Source organism: Phascolarctos cinereus, unplaced genomic scaffold, assembly GCF_003287225.1.
Source record: "Phascolarctos cinereus isolate Bilbo 61053 unplaced genomic scaffold, phaCin_HiC Scaffold_3;HRSCAF=262, whole genome shotgun sequence".
Lineage (NCBI taxonomy): Eukaryota > Metazoa > Chordata > Mammalia > Diprotodontia > Phascolarctidae > Phascolarctos > Phascolarctos cinereus.
Window position 1 is genome coordinate 16,120,492 of NW_027555736.1, and position 24,764 is coordinate 16,145,255.

General features: G+C 37.1%; 1 protein-coding gene and 1 pseudogene across 2 annotated transcripts in view; both read right to left on the minus strand.

Annotated features, from left to right (window-relative positions):
* Positions 1-24,764, minus strand: part of PCDH15 (protocadherin related 15) — a 1,495,046-nt gene that overhangs the window by 650,497 nt on the left and 819,785 nt on the right. For both annotated transcript variants that reach the window (XM_020978669.2, XM_078150714.1), the window contains one exon: positions 16,954-17,109. In XM_020978669.2, coding sequence (XP_020834328.1) covers positions 16,954-17,109 — 156 coding nt within the window. The remainder of the gene's footprint in view (positions 1-16,953; positions 17,110-24,764) is intronic.
* On the minus strand, positions 1,735-3,147 carry LOC110202479 (transcription factor CP2-like protein 1 pseudogene; annotated as a pseudogene).

Sequence of the window (24,764 nt, forward strand, 5' to 3'; positions counted from 1 at the left end):
CTATTCCAAAGTCTTATCATATTGGGAAAGTGTGTTTGAATTCTCAAAGTCAGCCTGCTAAGTACAAAATTTGACAGGTCCTATGTATCTGGTAAGACTTCAAGAATAAATACGGTAATGATCTCCTTTCATGCCATGTGAGAATCAGCCAACCTGAATGTTCAGCAGTTCAATCACTCAAGAGAATGATTTTCCTTCCCTAAAGCAACTCTCAAAGATGATCCATTAAGTTGTAAAGGACTTTTGTTTTCAGGCCAAGAGCACAGCATATACTGCTGTTTCACATAAAATATCCCAAGTGTGTTTATTCCCTTTACAACCACAGATAGTTTAAGGCTCCAAGACAATTTGGTTCACTGGGTCCTGGGAAACATTAATAAACAATAGTCTAATCCAAATCCACTCTGTCATACTCAAATTCAAATTGCCAGCCACTGCAGGTCTAAGAGCTAGAATTTTCATGAGGTAAATTTAGACCCCATGCATATTTCACTGATGTTCTAAGGATTAGAAGGACCTTAAAAAATTATCTAGTTCCTTCCATGTCTTCAGTCAAGGTTGCTTTAAACTTTCCCCTACAGAAGAGAAAAGCTAGAACTATGTCAGTTAACACACAGGAAAAAAAAATACATATTACCAAACCTAGTGGAGTCAATAATATTCACAAAGGTCAATTGCCAGCTAAATTTTATATGTAAACCCAAGACCTCTAGTACCGTAACTGTCAAAAAACATTTCAGGGTTAACTAGAAAATCAGAGATTTTTTTTTTCCTTTCCCAGCTATCACCAATCTCAATAAAGCTTAAGAGAAAAGATAAAATTAAAAGCTGCCAAACCACAGGGTAGGCTGTGGCCTGTGCTTTGAGCCCTTTTCAATCATCCTTTGTGAAAGTCAGCATGCACTTTCTTTAGGATGCTTAGAAAATGTTCCAAGCTCAGCCCTGGGACCCCTGAAGTCTTTAGAAAGAACATTTATCGACATAGTGGATAATATGCACAAAGTGAGGCATTCCCAAATATTGTACTGAAGGTGCAACAAAGTATACCCTGGGAAAGGTTGTACCATACTTTAAAAATGTACAAAATTATTTTGAAACAGGGATAGGGAAGGAAGGAGGGACAGGGAACAGAGACAGGATAACAACACAAAATGAACCCACATCAGTTATATCATTAAATCCCAGAGGGAAAGAAAGGTTGAAGCATCCCCAAAGGAAGTGAAAAGGGAAAGGATTTCCAGTAGCCTTAAGAATGACTCAGCAGGGCAAGTCACCAGTATCCCACAGTTTAGTCATCTTATCCGCAGATCCACTTAGCCAATGAGAAGCACTGATGTGAACCAGAGGACTGGGAGAAAGGGAAGCCAAGGAATCCAAAAGGAAAAAAAAAACCCTCAAACCCAGGCTCCTCCCAGGAGAGTTACACAGATTTTAAAAATTGAGGGTTGTTTTTTTTTCCATTCTAGAATGACAAGGCTAGTGAACAAGGATGAGAAAATTGGATAATGTTAGAAGGCTTAAGGACAGAGAAGATGGGGAGGGGATAGGAGCACATTTTCTGGACAGTGTCCTTTCTTCTGTCTCTGCTAATTTCTCATCATCATCACTGTTTTCTCTAGTTGTGTTAGTCCCCCTTTGAGCTTTTGCTTTCCCACCCCAAACAAGTCTGTATTTTGTAGCTGGGATGATATCTATATTGAAGGGAGAAGGGAAAGAAAGGAGTACCTTGGAGGCTGATGTGGTTGAGGATCCTGGCAATCAAAGTCTTCATTTTTAGATGATGTGATAGCCATCATTGCTTTCAGATTTTAATATGCTGATAACAAAACAAGATTCATCTTTGAAATTCTACAAGATCTTATTACTTGCTACCACATGGATCCCTGTTGGTCCCATCCTCTAAACTCTGTTAATATGCTGAGGGAAAATGCTGTAGAGATTTGCAATCTTCTCATTTAGCTCCAAAGTGGTCAGCTCTTCTGAAAAAGATATCATGGTTCACACACTGTGCTGTTGCCACCTTCTCTTTCCTGCTGAAGATTAGATATGTTCTGCTCCAATTCCTGGCACACACAGGGGTCATCTTAGGTCTTACATTTCTGCCTTTGATGGCATCGAACAGCTAGATCCCATCACCAAGCACACATATTTGAACATAATCTTCTTCGGCCATTTTTAGTAAGTCAGCACTTCAGAAGAATCTACAGAGGCCACTATTATAAAAAAGCCACTGCTGGGCATCTTGAATAGAAGAAGAAGAAAGGAAGTGAGCATTACCGATAGTCAGAGGCTCCAGTAAGTGAGCTGGACAACTGTTGCCCTCAGGAGCTGGTGTAAATCCTTGATGGGACATTGTTTACTTGGTAAGGAAAATCTGGCTGTGGAGAATACTCTGTGAGGACTGAAGTTTCATAAGATGGCTGGCACTTCTCCTAGGCAGGTCCCTTCTCCATTCTCTCCTGATTAGTCTTTTCTTTTTGATCTGCTCCCTTTGACTGGAACACTTTGATCTGGCAACTGGCTGAATGAAGATGTTCTGCGTATTTCTCATTCTCATTCTGTTAAAGATATCAGGTTGCACTCAAAAAGAAAATCCTTTTTCTCTCCCTTGCTTCCTGGGTGTGAATTCTTTGCTGACACAAAGTACTGGAATGAATGTTGAAGCTCTTTTTGAAGGATCCCACAGAAATTCAACTGCATTTAATTGTGTTGGGCTGGCCCTGGGCTCCAATATACCAACAGAGAGAGGCGTATCAATATCCTGGATCTGGTCCTCAGGATGGGTCTCCAGCCCTCCAGATGCTGATGCTCCATGTGCTGGAGCCACGGGTCACGGAAAACCACGTGGACGATAGTCTTCACATATTTTGGATTGAGATCCTAAGAATCTCCCAGCTTTTGATTCTCCAGAAGTCTGCTTTCGTAACACTGACCTTAGCTGATGCAGGTCAGAGTTTCATGAAGAAGTTTTACAGCTGGCGATGTGGCTGCACAGAACACACACTGAAATGGGGGCAGTTTGGCTTCATTCTCAGGTGACAGCTGAGGTTCCTTCTCCTTAAAGATTGGCAGTGCAAGGACATCACGCAGGTAGCTGCTTGGGTTAAGCTGGTTGTAGTATTATGGCTGAGGGTGCCAAAACAGCATGTTTTCTTTACTTCTCAAAACCCAAGAGATCGCAGACAAAATGGGGAGGGGAGTGTGGCATGCTGGTTCAGAGCCTTCGCAACAAAGCTGCTCCCAAGAGGTAGCAGCACAAGGGGCTGCTGCAACCATTTTTATTTGCCAATAACTCTAGCCCAGGGTGGGGTTAGGGTGGGCACTGAGGTCTCTGCAGATGCCCTCCTAGTACCCTGCCCCTCCCCAGGAGAGAGGTGGGAAGGGAGCCGTAAAGATTTTTGACCTCTATCAATGACTGTCCACAGTCAAGGTCAATGAACATAGAATCACTTAAGTAAGAATCTTTTCCTTCCTTTTCATCAGACCTGAGATCTGTGATTATGTTGATGTGTGAATATTTATGTGTGTGTGTGTGTGTGTGTGTGTGTACGTATGTATGTGAAAGAGAGAGAGAGACAGAGAGAGAGAGAGAGAGAGAGAGAGAGAGAGAGACAGACAGACAGACAGAGAGAGAACCCTTTGAATAATTCGCTCTTCTAAAGTAATTCAATTACCAGGGTCACACAGGTAGTGTATGTAAGAGTCAGGATTCAAACTCAGTCTGTCCGGACCCTAGTACTACTCTTAAAACAATATATAACAGCACTATATTTATAAGGGCCCTAAGTAGTGCAATGGATAAGGAACTGGACCCAGAGTCCAAAAGATTTGAATTCAAATTTACCTTCAGACAAATATTAGATATAGACCTAGGAAATGAACTTAACTGCTACGTGCCTCTTTCCCCACCTGTAAAATGAGAATACTAATAATACCTACACACCAGTAATAGGAGATAAAATGAAGATAAAATATTGTGAAGATAAAATGAGATAATATTTGTTAAGTGTTTGTAAATCCTAAAGTATGATAGGAATGCCAGCCATAATAAATTTAAACGTGAGTTTACACATAAGCTTTACAAAGACCTTTTCTTTCAACAATCTGGTGAGATAGAAATATTTTCCCCCTTTTTCCAGATGAGGAAATTGAGGCTCTGAGAGGTTAAATACATTGTCCATCATCTCAAAGTTAGTATTCTTACCTATTCCATCATCTATCTGCTTTAAAATAAAAGATAAATTCATAGTATTTTTTTTCTTGTTTCAAGCTGAAAGCCGCGCTTAGCAAAAAGTATACCTTGTTATATTGTGGGAGAAGGCAAAGACCTTGAAATTGTCTGTTTCAGCAAATAGGCTAATCAATCCAGTTTGGAGTAAACTGAGTTAGCAACCTTTTTTCCCCCCCAGTTTGCATAACCCCTTCCTCCTGGGAAGGGAGCTCACTACCAGTTAAATTAACTAGAACTTAACTAGGCATTAGAAAGTGTGAATAAAGACACCTAACATTATAAAAGTAATTCTGCTTCTGTCAGCACAGTTACTATTTATGACAGTGTGATCAACTGAATTCTTCTAATTGGATAGACTGGGATTAAAAAATGAATCCACTTTTCAGTATTTATTCTTAGTAAAGGAAAAACAAAATCTTTAATACATAGGATCATTATGACTTTTTTTTCCAAACTGATTGTTCCCAAAGATATATTTAGAGTTAATGTTTGAATACATTGTTAAATATAACCTTCCTTCATTTACCCCAAAGAGGTCCTTGGTGTAAAAAAAAAAAGTTTATGTTTATATATATATATATATATATATATATATATATATATATATATATATGTATACATATATATACATATATATGTATATATATTATATGTATGTATATATGTATATATGTATATATGTGTATATATGTATATATGTGTGTGTGTATATATATATATATAGATAGATAGATATCTATATCTATCTATCTATCTATCTATCTATCTATCTATCTATCTATCTATCTATTCCATTCCTTTTGCAGAGGATGGGGGTTGGGGAGATGGGGATCCATGAATGATCATGGACTATGGACCATGGTTCATAAATGAGAAACAATGAGAATCAGATTTTTTTTTGGTTATGCTGATAATTTTTCTGATTTTATCTGTATCTTTTTTCTTAATCTTTTATAGGTGATTTATTTCTGGAGGATGGATGGGAAGGGACACAAAGGGAAATTTAGATGGTGTAAAAACATATGGTATTAATAAAAATTATTTTAAATTATATGGTTTTCCTCTTGTTTACAAAATAAAGTATGGAGCCTACTTTATGTTTCTGTGTATCTCATTTAGATCACCTTTATGTCCCCAATTGCAATCAACTCTTTTCTAAGTTCTATTTCAACCACTCTTTACTTTACACTCTGTACTTTTTCCCCTTGGGTATCTCATTGGTTTGAGCTTTACTCAATTATCATTTCTATGCACAGAGGTCATTCTCAAATCTACATAGCAAGTTTTTCTCCTCCATCTTCCACTGCTGGTTAGATATCTTCACCTGGATGGCCTGTGGGCACCTGATACTCAACCTCTCCAAAACAAAAACCATTGTATTTCTTCCTCAAACAAATGTTTTCTTCAAACTTCTCCATTTCTATTGATAGTTTACAAGTTGATCATCACACAAGGTGAAGCCTCACAAAGTTTATAAGTTTAGAGTTACCCCAAGCCATATGTAACATATCCAGACAATTTCTAAGGCTCATCATCAAATCTATCTCCACAGTCTTACATATAGTAGGCATTCAATAAATGTTTATTTAGTTAGGCAACCAATGCCTCCCAAAATTTAGTGCTTCTTTTAAACCTGATGGCAGCAACCTGAGATTGGAAGTACAAAGCATAGGGAAGAATTTTCTGCAGCCTCCTAAAAATGAAGAGACAAAATACACTATCTACTACCACATACTCTCTCTATTTTTGTTTGTTTGTTTCATGGTCTTTGTTTTTAATGCTAAAGACACCAGCCAAGCTTAAAAATACCAAACATTTACACAGCGGTATTTTTAGCCCACCTGGACCAAATTGATAAAAATGGAACATTTTATTTTTGAACACTCAGGATTTGTAGTGGAACACTGATTAAAACTAGAAAGCCTATAATGACAGTAATTGTCCAATTTTAGGTGGAGAAAAATTCATTCTGATAATACTTTGTAGAAAACATATTGGCAAACCACAAACATGTATGTATCTCCCAGAGGGAGTTAAAATCAGATCCATTAGCATGAGAGTAATGTTCTCAAGGTAAGGCTATTTCAATGAATCCTTAAACATATTACAGTTAGATGACTTACCAGATCATATTCAAGAAAACAGGATTTAAGTGAACTAAAATCACTTTTAATTTTTCATATTTTTTTGGTAATACTTTGAGGAAAGAAAATGGTATAAGAGGCAAATTCCATCTTATTACGAGATCCTCCATTGTAAATGAATGATAGGTCTTAAGGTTGTATCAGAAACTGTATCAGAAAGTGTGATATGGCTATTGAGTAAAAATAATAATAGCTAGTACTTTATAGCCTACAAAGGTATCTATGACTATTATCTCCTTTTATCCTCAACCAACCCTGAGAGGTAAATGCTATTATCATCCCCATTTGACATATGAGGAAACTGAGGCACAGAATAGTTACATAACTTGTCCACAGTCACAAAACTAAAAAGTTTCTGAAGTCATAATTGAACTCTGGTCTTCCTGACACTAGACCAAGGACTCCATTTACTATACCACCTAGTGGTCCCTAATGATTTATCTTCCCTTTTTTTCCTTTTCCTTAAGTTACTTTTCTATATTTGAAAATAAGAGTTAGAGCTATAATGCATTTTGTAGATTATATAGAACTATGCCCACATTTTAGAGATGAGGAAATGGGGCAGGAAAGTTAAGTTACTTGATCTGAATCACAAGCTAGGAACACCAGTTAGGTTTCTAAACTGGGTCACCTGCCTCCAGCTCTAGTATCCCACCCAGTATAACATTATGTCCCTTAAATCAAGGTCTCATAAGATGAGATCATTGAATTTTGTTTTTGTTAACATTTTAACAATTATAGTTCAATATAATTAGTTTCAAATAATTACAATATTATGGTAATTCTAAATTTTATTTTCTGAATTTAAAAACACTATTAGGAGGAGTCCAAAGGCTTTGCCAAGGAGTCCATGACCCAAAAAAAGCTGGAGAACTTTTGCCTTAGAGTCTAAAATTATCTCACATCATAGTGTGAGAAAAAGAAACACCAGTGTTGGGCGGTAGAAAATAATTCGTTGATCAAAACTTTCATCTTGCAATTTAGTAACAAAGCTTTAAAGTGTGAAAGCTGATATTCAACCTCAGAGAGATAACAAGGCATAAGGGATGGACAACTGGCTAGCCTCTTAGGAAGGCATGGGTTCAGTTCCTGTGTGACCCTGGACAAGTCACAACCTTTCACTGCTCTACAAAAGAGGTATCAAATATAGTCTAATAATACTCCCTTGTGTGGCCTGAACCAGACTAAAATTTAATTGGGAAATATTTAGCAAGTTAAGTAAAAATGCAGTAAAACAGATAACTTTATGTTAGAAAAATCTGAAACCAAAATCTACTACAGGAGTGTGTGAAGGAAAGCCTTCTGGTGAGAAGCGGTACACTGCACCCTAGTATAGCATGTGTGCCCATACAGAAGTAGAGCCAACTTTTAAATGGTTAGTGGAAGCCATACTCCTCCCACTTGAGCTGGGATTGGACCAGCTCATTTGAGTTACGCTCTTCCTGAACTGCCCACCCCAGGTTACTCCTTATCGTGTTAATCCCTCCTGGCCATGTGTCCCATGTTCAAAAATGGTGGCTATCTCCACCCTCAGGGTGTGTCAGTTAATACTCAATGAGCTTATTAAGCAAGCACAGTGGAGAAAAGCCTTTGCCTGGTCCTTGACCTCTACTTGTTGCAACCGATTTAGCCTCCAGGACTCTGTCTTAAGGAAGCAGTGGTTTGCAGAATGTTTGGGGCACTTTCTGATTGGTTGAGGCAGTATCCACAAGATTTGGGAGTCCCCTTCAGAATTCCTGTATTCTGCTGTGTAAGTCTAACTTCCAAATCTTTCCCACACTTTACACTTTAAAACTAAGTTAATATATGTGCCGTTGGGATATTTTTATTCAGTTTAGTGGCCCCAGTTTTCATCTGAGTTTGACACCAGTGATCTAGACAGCTCTTCAGGATAAGAATTTTGAAGGTAATTGTTGATTAGCACCGGTAAAGTTAGAGTTAGGGATAGAGTTCCCATGGCGAGTTCCCACCACCTAGAACCCTACTCAAGTTGTGGTCTGCCTTGCAAAGTGCAGGAAGGCTCATACCTTCACTTCACCTGGACACTATTTTCCAGGTGAAATGATAGATCCATCACTCCTCCACATTAAACACTCACACATATAAAAATACCTGCACCCAAATGAAGGAATGGAGGAATGAAGGAAATTGAGCTGTATGTCAACCACAGACTCTCTCAATTCTAGAGTTGGGAGATCGGTCCATCTCCTGATGTTTGAACACAGAAGTCACCAAAGAATATTCTGACCAATATTTATTCATAAGAATGTAGAGAGGAGAACTGTATTAATGTTCAGTCAGATCATAAGAATACAATGAAAATATCCATTGCTTTGGATTGTCAAGGTGTTATGTAACAAGGTGCATGTAACACCATGCATTTATAATCTAAATGGAAAGGAGCAACAGAGGGCTATAGAGTATGGTGTGAAGAGTCAAAGGAATTCACTCTCAATTCAATTCAATAAACATTAAAGAAGTGTTGGTGACTCTTTGACAGGTGTTAGGCTCTGAGGATATAAAGCAGGGGTGGGTGGGGATAAATAAAGGATCCCTGTCTAGAAGGAGTTTGCATTCTCCTGGTGAGGGTCATGTCAACAGAAAACCAGGTAGTGAAGGCCTCAGATTCCAGAGGAGAGGGGAACAGTATTCAGATATGTAAGGAATTTTCACATGAGGGAGAGATTAGCCTTACTTTGCTTCGCCATAGAGTATACATAAAACCAGTGGGAGGAAGTGGCAAGGAGGCAAATAGAAGCTTCATCACAGGGTGGGGTGAGGTAGAAGGGAAGTTCTAACAATTAGAGGTTCCCCAAAGTCGAGCAGGCTGCCTTACATAGTGTTTTCACACGCACTAGTTTGTCAAGTAATGTCTAGATGGTCATTTCTCTGGTAGAAAGTTTACTTGAGATTAATTGGGAATGAATTTTTTCTGTGGTTCCTTTCAACTCAGAAATGCATTGATTCTGTAAATATAAATATAAATCTACACATATATGGATAGGTGTATATATATATATATATATATATATATATATATATATATATATATATATAGTGTGTGTATATATATTTATGTATGTGTACACATACACATGATTATATACATATGTACAATGTATATCATACATGTGTGCAATGTACATATATACATGCATATACGTACATCCATGTCTGTCTATCTATACACACATATATGCAGCTATGGTCTAGAAAATCACCTGGAGTAGGTTTATCATGAAAATGGAAAGATTAGGGTAATTTGAATAGCCTTATCTTGAATATACTACATGGATTTTGAAATCAGACTGACAAATGGCTGAGCAATCTCCTTCAGTGGTGAATAAATTACATCACCAAGATACTAGATAAGGACACTCCAGGAGCTGAGAAATGTACCTGTGACAGTCTAGTATAGCAGCAAATTGGGTTAAAGGTCACATCAAGGGACACAAAAAACACCTTTCTTCTTGAAAAGCTATACCTCAAACCAGTCTGATAAATGAAAGGGTTAAGATAGCTAACATCACTAACAATTGAGAGAAAAGGATGATCTTCCAGTTACTAAAAGAAAAGCAAGTGAAAGCACCGTATAAATAATGACATTACAGAGACAATTGTTTATAAGGCCATAGGTAAGGTGACCAAGAAAACGGAATTTATGTTGACATTGAAACAGAAGGATCTTCTGAGAAGAGATTATTGATAGCTGCAGCAATGGCAGCATCTGTTTGCAACTGAGATAAAAAAAAATATACACACATATACATATGTGTGTGTATATATGTGTATACACAATGTGCATATATACATATGTTTATATACATATGTGTATGCGTGTATATACACACACATTATATATATACACACATATATGCATGTATGTATATATACACATATATGCATGTATGTATGTGTGTATGTATATACATACACACATATATATGTATATATACATATGTATATACATACACACACATACACACATACTATATATATATACATATATATATATATATATATATATATATATATATATATATATATACACACACATGTAGGTATAATCAGCAAGGGTCCAAGAAAAGTACATATTTTCCACCTTTTCTCATTGTTCTCTTGAAGGCATCACTACCCTTCCAATCACTGGGGTTCAAAACGTCAGTATTATCTCCACTCTTCATTATCACTTGTTCCTTGTATACAAGCAGGTACTGAATCTCATCCTTTCTCACATAATTTCTCCCAGACTTTCCCACATAATCTCTCTGATGGGATTCTTGGGTGCTTATACTGAATCCCAATTCCATGGCCACATTTCTCCCTAGCCTCAGAAACACTCCATGGCAGTTTCTTCCCACCCAAGGACACTGCACCTAGCAATTATTCATGAGTGGGCCACGGCAAGACCCTCATCTCTTTCCCTAGGGCAGTTACAAATAGCACCTGAAGGAATTATTAGTTTGAACTGGCTTTGTTCTGGGTCATAAAGACATTCTTACCCACTGGACTATCAGTACTAATGCTCTACCTCATTATCAACATCCTGGGCTCCTCATTATCAGTATTCTAGATCTAAGACATATGCGTACTCCCTATATCTATCTTGTCCAACAAGACGTTGACTGGTGGCAGACTGGACAACTCTCAGTTGTCTACCCCTGACCACTAGTTAGCTTAGTGATGTAGCAGGCCTAAAACCACACCTCCATTTGGCTCCCCTTGTGAATTTTTCCTAGTGAACTCTTGGTAAAATGCCTGTGTAGCAGATACAAAAAGTGCTTGTTCCTTTAAGAATTGACCACTCCTTAACCACTCCCTAATCTCACCATGAATCACCTTGTTAGCATATTTGACATATGTTTTATTATATTTTATCCTATATAAACTTTAACTGAACCCCTCTAAGGTCTCAGGGTCCTTAAGAATCTTTGTCTGCTATATAGCGTAACAATAAACCTTTGCCAACTTGACTCAAAGAATACTTGAGTTTATGAATTCATTCCAGATGACCCCTTCCCATACTCCAGTCTTTGAGGGGTCTCAACCTCTCAGACTGCAACATCTCCACTTAGACATCTGCCACCTTCACCCAGGCCCTCAACAGCTCTTCACTGGATTGTCACAATAGCCTCTAATTGCTCTTCCTGCTTTAAATCTCTGCACACTTGAATCCAGCCTCCACACAGCCACCACAGTCATTTTCCTAAAGGACACGTTTAACCATGTGCCCCCTCCCCCTTCACTCAATAAACACCAATGATTCTCTATTAAGGACCCCTAGGATCAAATATAGATTATTTTTTTGGCATTTAAAACTCTTTTCATCCTAGGTCCTTTCCATGTTTTCCAGATATATTATAAATTATGCTGTTTGATGCTTTTTCATTGTTCCTTACTGATAATACCATCGTCCCTCTCTGTGTATTTGTACTGACTGTCTGAATCCCTAGGATGTCTTTCTTCCTTATCTCATTTTCTTGGAATCCCTATTTTCCTTCAAAATTTGACTAAATTGTTACCATCTTTATGAGGGCATTATTGCTCTCCTCCTACCCTAACTCCCTAGCCACTAATGTCTTTCCCTGTAAGGTTACATTCTATAAGCTTTGCATGTTTTGTTCATATACACATATGTCTATGAATACATAGATAAATGCAAGTGTATTTAGGACATGTTTGAGCTTTTATATCCATTGTAAAGATGTACAGTGGACGGGGGGGAGGGGAGGGATGTATGTTTTAAAAACCCATGATGGGTGAATAAAAAGATAAAATTCACCCCTTGGAGTTGCAGAGTTCTGCTAACAAGGGAAAAAAAGCTAGGCTATTATTTGAACTAATTCTTACTCCACTTATTGAGCCCTGCACCAAGGAAGAATCATCACTTGCTGAGATGAATCTTCTCTAATGATGCCCAAAGCACTCTTTATCTGAATGTCAATTTGTGCTCACAACAATTACAGAAATCTATACCACAATGTCCTTTAAGAAAGATGGAGAGAGATATATGTAAGACCTGGCAAAAAAAAAAATGAATTTCATCTTCTGAAAATAGGCCAAATATAATATTCATTTAAACTATTGGTGGGCCCCTTAATATCTGAGGTTCAGTTTAATAGCAAAAAGAACCCTCTGTTATCCAGAAGTAACACAGAGTTTTTGATGTCCTTAACTCAAGTTGTTACTATTCTCTCTAATTTCAAATTACTGTATGTGTGTGTGTGTGTGTGCACCCCCGTGTAAATACACACATGTGCATGCACACACACGACTCTTTCTTGTGCACTGACTTTTCTTATGCTGTCTAGATGCCATCTCCGATAAAAGAAACAATTTTCTCTGTACCCCAGAGGGAACAAAGCCCAGCCCTTTTCTTCTTTGCTGTGGCTACAAGGGTCTATGGTGACTTCTCAGTCAGACTTCCCAGTCAGGTGCACAGGAGCACGTCAGGGCAGAGGCACTCATGCCAGATGTTCCCATGACTCTGGGGCTTCCAGGTGGCTTTGGGAAGTGGGCAGGGCTGGCACTCTGAGGCTTCTTGGCCACTCCCATTTCACAGAGGTCCTTCAGAGCTCAAAGGTTCTCTGCTTTATCGGTGTTTACAGAGAAGAAAAGGAAGATTAGAGCAACCTCATTGTCACAGGGAGAGAAAGATGGAATTTTTTGCTCAAAAGCATCTTGGCCTTCCCATTCCCCTTCCTGTTCCCCTTCCCTTTACTTTTCGCTTTCCCTTTCCCTTCCCTGACATTCTTTTGGGCAGGGCACCTGTAGGTAAATTTTGATGGCTGAAACCTAGCATGATATTAGATTCATTTCCTAAGATCATGCCTTAAACCCAATTCACTCTGGCTCACATAGATTGGCTAATTTTGGTCCCAACCATTGTTTGGGCCCTGATGGCTCAGCGTGAATATAAATAGTAATTGTTTCTGTGCTGGTCAGAAGGGAGGGGGTGGAGGGTGTGAGGGAGGTGAGGTGGGGGAAATCTTCCCTTCCCAGATTGCTGTTTTTTTTTTTTTATTAGTTAAAAAGAGTCATTCCTTTGCTCATTTCTTAACTAGCTTTAATTTTTAATTGAAAGGGTATTGCCTCAGTCAAAGTGAGAACTTGGAAAGTCATTAGCTTAAAAGGGCCAATGTCTCCCACTGCATTCAGGACCATCTCCAGTATTTCTGATCCATATCTTGCCATAGAACCCAGATGGATCCAGAAGAGAAAGTGAGTCTGGTGACCTTGCACAGCCATCCCTCACTTAAATCCAATTCACTTGCAAGTCATGGCAAAATCTTCCTGCCTCATGGTCTTCTTCAGAATAAAAGGACAAACAACAACAAATGCCTATTATGTGCTAGGTACTATGCTAAATAGTATCTCATTTGATCCTCACAACCACCTTGAGAAGTAGGAGTTAGTATTATGCCCATTTTACAGATGAGGAAAATGAAGCAAATAAAGGTTAAATAACTTCTCTGAGGTCACACAGCTAATAAGTGGATAAAGACAGATTTGAACTAAGGCCTTTCTTATGCCAAGCCTAGTACTCTGTCCACTGTGACACCTAACTGGCTTTTGGGAGGATTTCTAAATCAACATAGGTAAAGATAATATTCTGACCACCCCAAAAATAAATAACCAAATTTAAAAATAAACTTTTTTTTATTCCCTTAACAGAATCAGATCATTAAGAATGAAAGAAATGATCATCTTGATGTATTCTATACTAGATAGATCCACCCCTTCCACTCTCCCTTTTGAAAACTTGAGTTCTATTCTGGCTATTCCATTTTAATGAGGACATTGACTACTGAGTTCATCTAGAAAAGCACGACCAGATGAATGAGCAGTAAAATGATGATTGGTTGGAAGAATTAGAATCTTTAGCCTGGTGCAATTAAGCTTTAGGATAGATGTGAGAACTGTCTTCACATATTTGAAAGACTGCCATAAAGAGGATTGACTTCTTCTTATTGTTCCCAACGTATATAACTAGGAGAGATCTTTAGGGGCTTGAACAAAGCAAATTTTGGCTTAAAGGTATTGAAGATCTCTAGAATTTTCTGCTTGCAAACATTTTACATCACTGCAAATGGATAATAGGGATATGAGATAATTGGATGCTGCTAAGCTGAAGAACTATTGAAAAGTATATTCGCATGGCGAACATCACTGCCTTCAGGAAACAAAATGGCCATGTTTCACTATCTTGCTTAGGTAAACTTCTTCAAATCAATAGTTAATATTTTATCTATTTCTTGAAATATTGCAGAATACCACTAATCACTGCAGAACTGCAGTGTTAATCGTCATTCTCTATTTTTAAATCGTCATTCTCTATTTTTTAAGCCTTTAGTAAGCTACCAACTGTTTACCTTCACTTATCATGTCTACCTCATACTACTATGGCTTCATTTTTGCTTCTCCAATGAGCATAAAATGTCTTTGCTTTGTACAGCTCGGTAGAGGAGCTCTCTATGCAAACAAGAGTTTGTATGTGTTTGATTTTCTCCTCCCTCACACCCACCAGTAATTACAGTGATTTGACTAAAACGGAAAATGCAGAGGACTGAGTCAATTATTTAACCACCAGGAGAAAATTTCCTGGGTATTAATTACCAAAAGTGGAATGAATTTCTTTTGGAAGCTCCTTCAGGAAGCTCCTGATTTCCTTCCTATCACAGAGCATTTTATAAAAGCTGCTGATGTGTTTGGGGAACCTGCAGCCTCGAGGACACATGTGGCCCTCTAGGTCCCAAAGTGCAGCTCTTTGACTGAATCCAAATTTCACAGAAGTTTCACAGAAGGTCTCAGGCCACAGGTTCCTACCTACCCCTGCGATGGATACTTGGGTTATTGCAGAGGGGATTCTTGGAGAGTTCCAGATTGTACTAGAACCTTCTAGTTTGGTGTTTCTGATGTTCTGCGTCTATGATTTTAGTACCATATTTAGTACCTGTGGTGGTAAGGGATGTCCTTGTTTCACCCCTGATCTTATTGGAAATGTTTCTAGCTTATCCCCATTACATATAATGCTTGCTGATAGTTTTATATAGATGCTACTTATCATTTTAAAGAAAACTCCATTTATTCCTATGTTCTCTAATGCATTTTTTTTTTGGCTAGGCAATGGGATTAAGTGACTTGCCCAGGGTCACACAGCTAGTAAATGTTATGTGTCTGAGGATGGATTTGAACTCATGTTCTCCTGAATCCAGGGCCAGTGCTCTATCCATTGTGCTACCTAGCTGACCCTGTTCTCTAATGTTTTTAATAGGAATGTGTGTTGTATTTTGTGAAAAGCTTTTTCTACATCTATTGAGATAATCACATGGTTTCCGTTAATTTTGTTGTTGATAATGGTTAGTTATGCTGATAGTTTTCCTAAGATTGAACCTTTCTTGCTATAAATCCTACCTGGTCATAGTGTATTATTCTAGTGATACGTTGCTATAATCTTTTTGCTAATATTTTATTAAAAATTGTTGCATACATTCATTAGGGAAATTGATCTATAATTTTCTTTGTCTGCTTTGGCTCTTCCTGGTTTAGGTATCAGTGCCATATTTATATTGTAAAAATAATTTGGTAGGACTCTTCTTTGCCTATTTTCCCAAATAGTCTATATAGAATTGGAATTAATTGTTCTTTAAATGTTTGACAGAATTCATTTGTAAATACATCTGGTCCTAAAGACTTTTTCCTAGGGAGTTCACGGATGGCTTTTCCAACTTATTTTTTTTTAAATGAAATAGGGTTATTTAAGTATTTTATTTCCTCTTTTGTTAATCTGGGCAACTTATATTTTTGTAAATATTCATCCATTTCACTAAGATTTTCAAATTTATTGCATACAGTTGGGCAAAATAGTTCCTAATTATTGTTGTGATTTCCTCTTCATTGGTGGTTAATTCACTCCTTTTATTTTTGATGCTGGTAATTTGGTTTTCTTCTTTCTTTTTTTTTAAACCAAATTAAGCAAAGGCTTATCTATTTTATTGGTTGTGTCTATGAATTTAGGAATGACATCTTTGTACCTTAGTTTCTTCATTTGTTAAATAGGATAACAATATGTCTTATTTTACTCAAATGGTTGTTGTGAGAACAGTGCTTTGTAAACTGGAAAGAATTTTAAAACAGGTACCTGTTATTATTCAATATTCTTAGAAGAAAGGCTTACTTTTCATAGTGTCTTCTTAATTCCTGCTAATACACTGAAGTTCTTGAAGGGCCAAAAAAAGAAGGGTCAAACATTGCCTCCTGACTAACTTGAATAAAGTATGGCTACGTGCGCAAGAATGGATTTCTGAGGATTAATGTCTTCCAATGGAATATTGAATCTTTAGCACCTTCCTATAAATGTTTTCTGAAAACATTGAAAAAAATAATGCACTATCTGAACGTGGTTTTTTTTACATATTCTTTTCCTTAATTTTCTTTCAAATAAAATGCCAAGGTATATTTAGTAGTCTTAAACATTAGAGCTAATGGTAAGCTAAGGATAGCTTCCAGCAGGTGCTTTGATTTGTCTCTGCATCATTTTAACAAAGAGATGGGAAGAAAGACAAGAGAGTAGCTGACCTCATTCACTGTGGAGTAGTAGCTCTCATGCTTGAAAGTTGGAGAGTTATCATTCCGGTCTCTCACCACAATCCGAACTTCATGGTAAATAACGGTACCAACTTTTTTGTTAACACACTGGACTTTCACCACGATGGAATGGATATTCATTGGTGGCTGCAAGGAAGAAAGGCTATTTTTAAAAGGATAAATGAAGCTACATTTAGTCCTAAATTGGCATTTAATCAGTATAAATATCATTTGCAAATATATATAAATTTTTTTTGTATATTAGAAAGCCACGTAGAAATATGACTGTCCCTTAGGAACTGACATAGTTTTCAGAGTGTTTGGAATAAGATGGGGGATAATCATAATCTATTTCTTTCATAGATTAAATCTGGAATTCGATAAGATATGTTATAAGCACACATAATATATACATGCGAACAAATATTACATGTATGCATATATCATACGTAACTGATTGTAACAAGCAAAGCAAATATATTATTACCACATGAGTAAATATTGTCTTATGGACAGAACAATAATAATACAATATAGTTTAATATGTTATATTATATGTTGTGTAATGACATATATAATTTTATATATCATGTCATATCCTATCACAACATATTGTATCACAACATAGCATTTGGTTACATTATATTATATTAAATCAAAGGAGACAGTATTTGTAAGGCACTAAGCACAGTGCCCAGAAGATAGTAGGTACTGCATCAATGCGAACAATGATGATGATGATGATGAAGGTATATTTTATTATTACACATATATATACACACATATACATACATACATATATATATATATATATATACATATATATTCACGTACATGTACACACAGAGGCTTATATGTGGGGGGAGGGGGGAGGGAGGTGAAGAAGGAGAGAGAGAGAGAGAGAGAGAGAGAGAGAGAGAGAGAGAGAGAGAGTGCACAACAGCAGTACATATAGTACATATATAGGCAGCTAGGTGGCTCAGTGGACCTGGAGTCAGGAGCCTTGAAAACCTGGGTTCAAAGTGGCCCTCAGATATTCAGTAGCTGTATGACCTTGAGCAGCTAGCTTAATCTATTGGAGAAGGAAATGGAAAAGCACTCCAGTCAAGAAAACCCAATATTGCCGTGCTATGGTCCAGGGGGTCACAAAGAGTTGGACACAACTGAACAATAGAGCAGACAGAACTTGCATGGGTCTTGGAATCAGGAAGACCTAAGTTAAGACCCTGCCTCAATTAATAACTATGTGTCCCTGGGCAAATCATTTTGCTTCTCTCAACTTCAAATTTTCGTCTATATAGTGGGGTTAATAATAACATATACTTCACAGGGTTGTTTTGAGGACCCAATGAATAAGAAGTTTAAAGCAATTTGCAAACCTTAAAATGCTTTATAAATGCTAGCTTTTATTTAAGAACAATAACAGTATAGCAATAACATGGCATACTGGAAAGGATACCAGATGGTGGGGCTCAAATTCCAGCTCGACTCCTACCTGTATGTATAACCTTGGTTATTGTTTCAATGCTTCTGTTTCCTCATCTATACAATGAGGAGTTCAGGCTGAGTGACATCTAAAATGGTTTCCAAATCTAAACCTTGTCTTGTTCAAAAGAAACAAATCCAATGGGAAGCAGGAACAGTAATATACAATATAAAAGCATCGAGCTGTGTACAAAACCAAGCATGAGTATGGGGAAGCAGAGTTGGGTCCAAGGTCAGAAGGAGAAAAACAAAAATACAAAGCCAAAATTATATTACAATGGGAACATGCTCCCAACATTTTAGTCAGAAGAAGGCTATGAATGGTGCTTTTCTAATAGAAAATTGCAATAAATACAGAATTCAAGAGTGTTGGGAAAGTCAATTTGATCCTAGATTTGTATATTTTGATCTGGAAGCAACCTTATAGATCACTGACCTCATTTTGCACATAAGGAAACTGAGGTACAAATAGATCAACTGGTTTTTCCTAGGATTGCGTAGTTAATAAGCCTCTGAGGTAGACCCCTAATCCCAATCTTCCGAACTCCAAGTCTATTACTCTACATGATGCCTTTGACATCCACCCATCTAATGGAAATTTCATTCTACAAAAAGCCAAGAATTTAAGAATTTTGTTTTTATGCTACTTGCTCAGAATATCAACATTTCTAAGGCAGAAAAAACAAAAATGGAACTCTTGCTTTAGATTTTATTTCGACTAATAAAGACAAAGTGGCTCAGGATGTGGAAAGGAAAGGAACCCTGAGAAAGAGTCATCATTTTGCCTGGGGCATTGATAAACTGGAGTATTTCTAGAAAAGAGTGATTAGGATGATGAAGGATAGGACACTCTTGTCATAGAAAATAAAAATGAGGAAACAAGGAAGGTTTACCCTATAAAAGAGCATTTGGAGTTTGTCTCTATATTTATATTTAGTGTTTGTATAGTACTTTATGGTTTGTTAAGGAGATATGTATGGGTAGATATACATACAGACATATGATATAGCTGCATATCCCCACATAGACACGTGTATTTATGTACACATCTGCATATGTATGCGATTAAATATACACAAGCATATGTAAACATATGTCCATATATACTCATGTATGCATGAATGTATGTGTATACATTTATATGCATATGAAAAGAATCTTATTTGATCCATACATCAACCCTGGGAGATAGGTGCTGTCATTAAACTAATTCGCAGAAAAGGAAATTGCAGCAAAGAGAGATTAAGTGACTTACTCAATGTCACATAACTAGTAAATATCTGAAGCAATACTCAAACCGTTCTCACTGAGTCAAAGTTCAATGATCCATTCACTACTCCACCTAACTACAAAGGTCTAGTTTAGACCATTTTTTTGTATTATTAATATAATTTAATCAGCCCCTGTGACTTCATTGGTATCAGGAAGTCCTGCTAAGGCCACTCTCTCTGCTAGTCAGCACCTTCTCCGAGCCTCGGAATTTGATAGGATTGACTCTGGCTCTGGGTGCTTTTGCCGTGTGCAGGATCATTCAGCTGGTATGTGTCAGAGACTGGAATTGAAGCCAGGTCTTCTTAAGCTCTCTGTTTCTCTATATACTTTGTTCTGCTTCCTTTTAATAGATATTTTAATATTTTTCAATCTTTTGAAATACTCTTATACGGAAGAGGAACTTGTTCTAATATGGGTAGTTTCAGAGGCAAAAATCACACTAATGGTTGGCAAAGAGGGAAGCAGATAGCAGTTCAATATGGCAAGCAGGAGGAACATTGTATTAATTAGAAGTATGCCAAAATTGAAGATACTGCCATTGAGAGGGTCTGTGGTTTCATGTAGAAAGCTGGACTTGGAATTAGGAAAACATGGATACAAATCCCTCTTGGATACTAAATAGTTCTATGACCATGGGCAAATCACTCAACCTCTGAGATGTTTTTCTTACTCTAAGCAGCTTGATGCCACATTGGATAGACACTGGGCCTGCAATCAGGAATAGCGGGATTTAAATCCAGCTTCAGACACTTGCTAAGTATGTGACGCCAGGCAGTGCCTTTAACCTCTCTTTGCCTCAGTTTCCTGATCCATAAAATGAGGATACTAATAGCACCTACCTCCGATGATTCTTGTGAGGATAAAATAAGATATACAAAACAAATTGGAAACTTTGGAGTGATATGCAGATATAAGCTATTACTATTATCATATCTAAAGTGGGGATAATAAAACATTGCAGGAGTATTTTCAGGTTCATTGGAAGTATCATGCAATGAGTTTTTCAAACTTCAAAGTACTATATAAATACTAGTTGTTTTCATCATCATTGTGAAGGTGCTGACTTCCCTATCTTCAGAGGTGTTCGAGCAGAGACTGCATGTTATAGTGTGATGCAGAGGATTCCTGTTTGCAATAGGAGATTGGGGTTTGTGATTCCCTGGGTCCCTTCTAACTCCATGGGAATGTGTATTCAATGGTTTGGTAGCGAGACGGTGCATATTTCAATACAAATCTAAGACTAGATATATGGGCTGTAGTCAACCCTGGTACACGATCTTCAGTGACAACCATGTGAATGATATAGGTCTTTCTTTGGGCCTCAGTTTCCATAATTGCAAAATGAGGGAGTTGGACTACATGATTACATGGTCTGTGATCCCAATATGTGGCCTCTCTCTGATTTACTAGGATTTTGGGTGAGATGGCTTCCAAGGTCCTTTTTGGCTCAATTTTTGTGCTGCTATTATATTTAGCTTATAAATATTGAAATGAAATAGCTAAAAATTTTCTTACATTGGCATTATTGGGACAGAAATGTCATAGCCCTTGCACATAGAAGATGAACCATTCTGGTACGCCGAGTCAACCCATGGAGCACCTAAATACCCATATATTAGGGACATCCAAGACCCTTGCAACGGTTTTTACTCCCTAGTCCAGTTCCCTTCCTTCTTCCCTCACTATTAGCCTAGATTGAACACAGAAGGCAATAAATTCTCACCCTAATGGTTCAGAGCTGAAGGCAAGAATTCCCCATGGCTAATATATAACAGACACATTGTAATCTGATGTTAGAATAGATTCCACTCTGCTTTATAGGACGACTGTAAATATGTCAATTGTAGTTCTGCTAAGTAGATTAGTGAGAGGTTAGGGACACCAAAATGCTTAGGAATGAGCCAAGGAAACTGTGGTTAGTCTGTCATAGCTAAAGGCAAAAAAATAACTCACTGTAATTTAATTTTCACTAATTCTCTTTAATTGTTTTGTTCATCCAACAAAAAAACACATGAATATTTTGGAGTAACTAATTGCAAAAACTATCTTTTATAGATAGCCAAACAGAGAAACTATTTTACATATTTCATATGAATAATATTTAGCAATGTGGGAGAAATGCCTATTGTTTCTTGCATTTTTATCTTTCAAGAATCAAAAATTTAAAAGGATCCTCACATTGGGAATTCATCGAAGTGATAAATACAGAGCTTAGTAGCTCTTTATAAACTATTAAAACAAAAATAAAGAAATTTCTCATGATTTACAGAGGATATTGATTTCCTGTCTTTTGCAAACACAATTCTTTGGAAGTGAGGATAAAAATATATTCTTATCATCAATTTTAGTCCAAGTGTATTCAGTCTCCACGGGTAGGAATATTCTTTTCAATAGTTTCTCTCTTCTCTGTTTTCAAGATTTTTTTCTTTCCTAATACCTACAGGAAACAAATGAAAATAATCTATTAGCAAATAAGAAGGCAATGAAGGGGGAAAAAAATACCACCAGGAAGAGAGGAGAAGGTAGGAGGAAACAGAAGGGGGAGGGAGGAACATGGAGATGATAATTGGCTTAAATTGAGAATTGCAGAAATAAAGGAAGGCACTGTTCTCAAAATTCTAAAAAGAAGAGCTATTTTACCCAGTGGGTAATGCATTTCGGGTGTTTGTTACCTAAAGAGATGATAAAGATTGAAATTATAAATAGGCTTTTGAAGGGATCATAGAAATGGACAGATGTTCCCTGTATAAGGGGATTATGGGGACTTAGGGATGTTTAAAGTTGTCATGAAAGCAGCTGAAACTTATTCAGGAAATTTGCTCAAAATATCTTATGGAGGATATCAAACATTTATTTATTTTTAAGAAATAAAGAACTTTCTAACTGAGACAGTTGTACAAGTCAGAGATTGCTTAAGACCATTGAGCGAACTGGTTGGAGATAAAAGAGAAATGACTGAAAAGATATTTGATACCAAACTTAGAATTTAGGGTGAGTAGGAAAAGACTCGAGAACTAGTGACAATGGTTCTGAATTGGGCACAAAACATCTGCTCCTTTAACAGTTATTCACATATCATCAGACTCGATCCAATTGAGTAGGAAGAATCCTGGCTTTAGAGACAGAGCACCTAAGTTCAAATTCCAGCTCTGACACTTACTACCTGTGTGGCAAACAAGCTACTTCTCTGTTCTGTCCTCAGTTTCCTTATATGTAAAGTAAGGGGTTGGGATAGATAGAATCAAATGGCTTTTCCAAATCTACATCTATGACCTTAGTATCATTGGTTATTTTGATTTGGGCCTTAATAATAAGTCAAATTTATGCTTTTGGATAATTAGGAACTTTAAGAGACAGCCCAATGCAAAACTGATGACAATTTACACTTTGTAGTTAGGGCTCATAGCCACCAGTTTTGAGAGATGAACGCATACCTTTAAAGGCTTAATGCCTCAAATTAATAATGCAATTCAATAGCTATGTTAAAGTAATATTTGCTTAAATTTTTGAGCTTCACCTCATGGAGAAAATCTGATGTTTATTCTTAGTCTAGGATGTAAATTTGCAGGACTATTCCTGCAAGGGCTGATCAAGATAAGAGTGAATGGAAGAGATGGCCTCTCAGATTCCTTCCCCTTCTAAATACAGGAGCCAATGAGTTTTTATTTGTATTACATGACAAAGACTTTCATCTGGAGGCGTTCACTAGCTATCCTACTAGACTGAGGTTCATGACCAAAGGCCACAGTTTTCCAGGAAAAAAAAGAAAGTATTTACAGTATCTCAATGTCTTATTTTGCTCCTTACTCTACTCCAGAAGGTAGACAGACCAAATTCTACATTGGACTATGATTGTCTTCAATTCACAGAAAGTAGACAGGTTCTAAATAGGGTTTATAGGATACAGGTTTTGCAATGTAATAAATACTGTTCAAAGATCATTGCTGCTGCCTGAAAAGTTTTAAAAATAAGCGAAGAAGCCTGACTGAATCCAAAACCAAAAAGAAAAGCTAAGGGCCAGAACTGAGATTGCCCTGTCTCATTTGCTTTCCCATTCACCTTCACAGGACTGTCATTTAAACAAAGGGAATGTGACAATACTCAAAAATACTGAGAGGATAAGCAACTTTTTTGGTATCACACAAGGACTAAGAGGAGTTGGATCATTCAACTCAGGACTTTTGGCTTCACATATAGCACTCTTTCTATAGCCATTACCTGCATTACATTGAGTCAAGCAAAGAAAAGTAGAATTCGAAATATCCAACCTTATCCCCACATCATAGAGGTTTATGTTTCTCTAATATGAACATTTCCAAGGTTTATTGTTCCCTGCATCATGGTTTGTACATTTGAGGTGTGTGACTAGTTGGTTGTGAAACTGATCTGAGCTCACCACGGGTGGGCAAGCTGCATTCTCTGATTGAAAATGGTGACCTTTGGCTCAGCATCTCTACTTCCATGTCAACAACCAAGGTGTGAGGATCCTCTAGTTCACTTTGCAAGTATTCCTAGTTCATTGAGATAGATAATTCTAATCTCCTTTCATTAGGAATTCTCAATTGCCAACTAAACTAAGAGGATGCTGAGAGGATGAACTATCTGAGCAGAATAACACAGGTTCTGTGTTTGGGAGGAAAGGTTTTTTGTTTTTTTTTTTTTCCACCTGCTTTTACATAATTAGCCTAATTCTGTCTTCTCCTTGTCATGGGGTTATCTTTTCATTCTCTCCCTCTTCCTTTTCTCACCGCTGATCCATACCAGCTGTATGATTTTGGGGCAAGTCATTTAATCTTTTTGTATTTATTTCATTCTTGCTTTGTAAATACTTACATGTATATAGTTAGCTTTTTTTTTCTGCTCAACTGCATGTATAATTCTTGAAGGAAGAAATTATTTCATTCTCTATATTTGTACTCTCAGTGCCTAGCACAGTGCCTGACTCACACTGATGTTTAATAATAAATGAATGAATGAATCTCACTTTCTTAATTATAAAAATAAGATCTCATTGTGTGGCGGTGTTAGATAGGAATGTTAAAAAT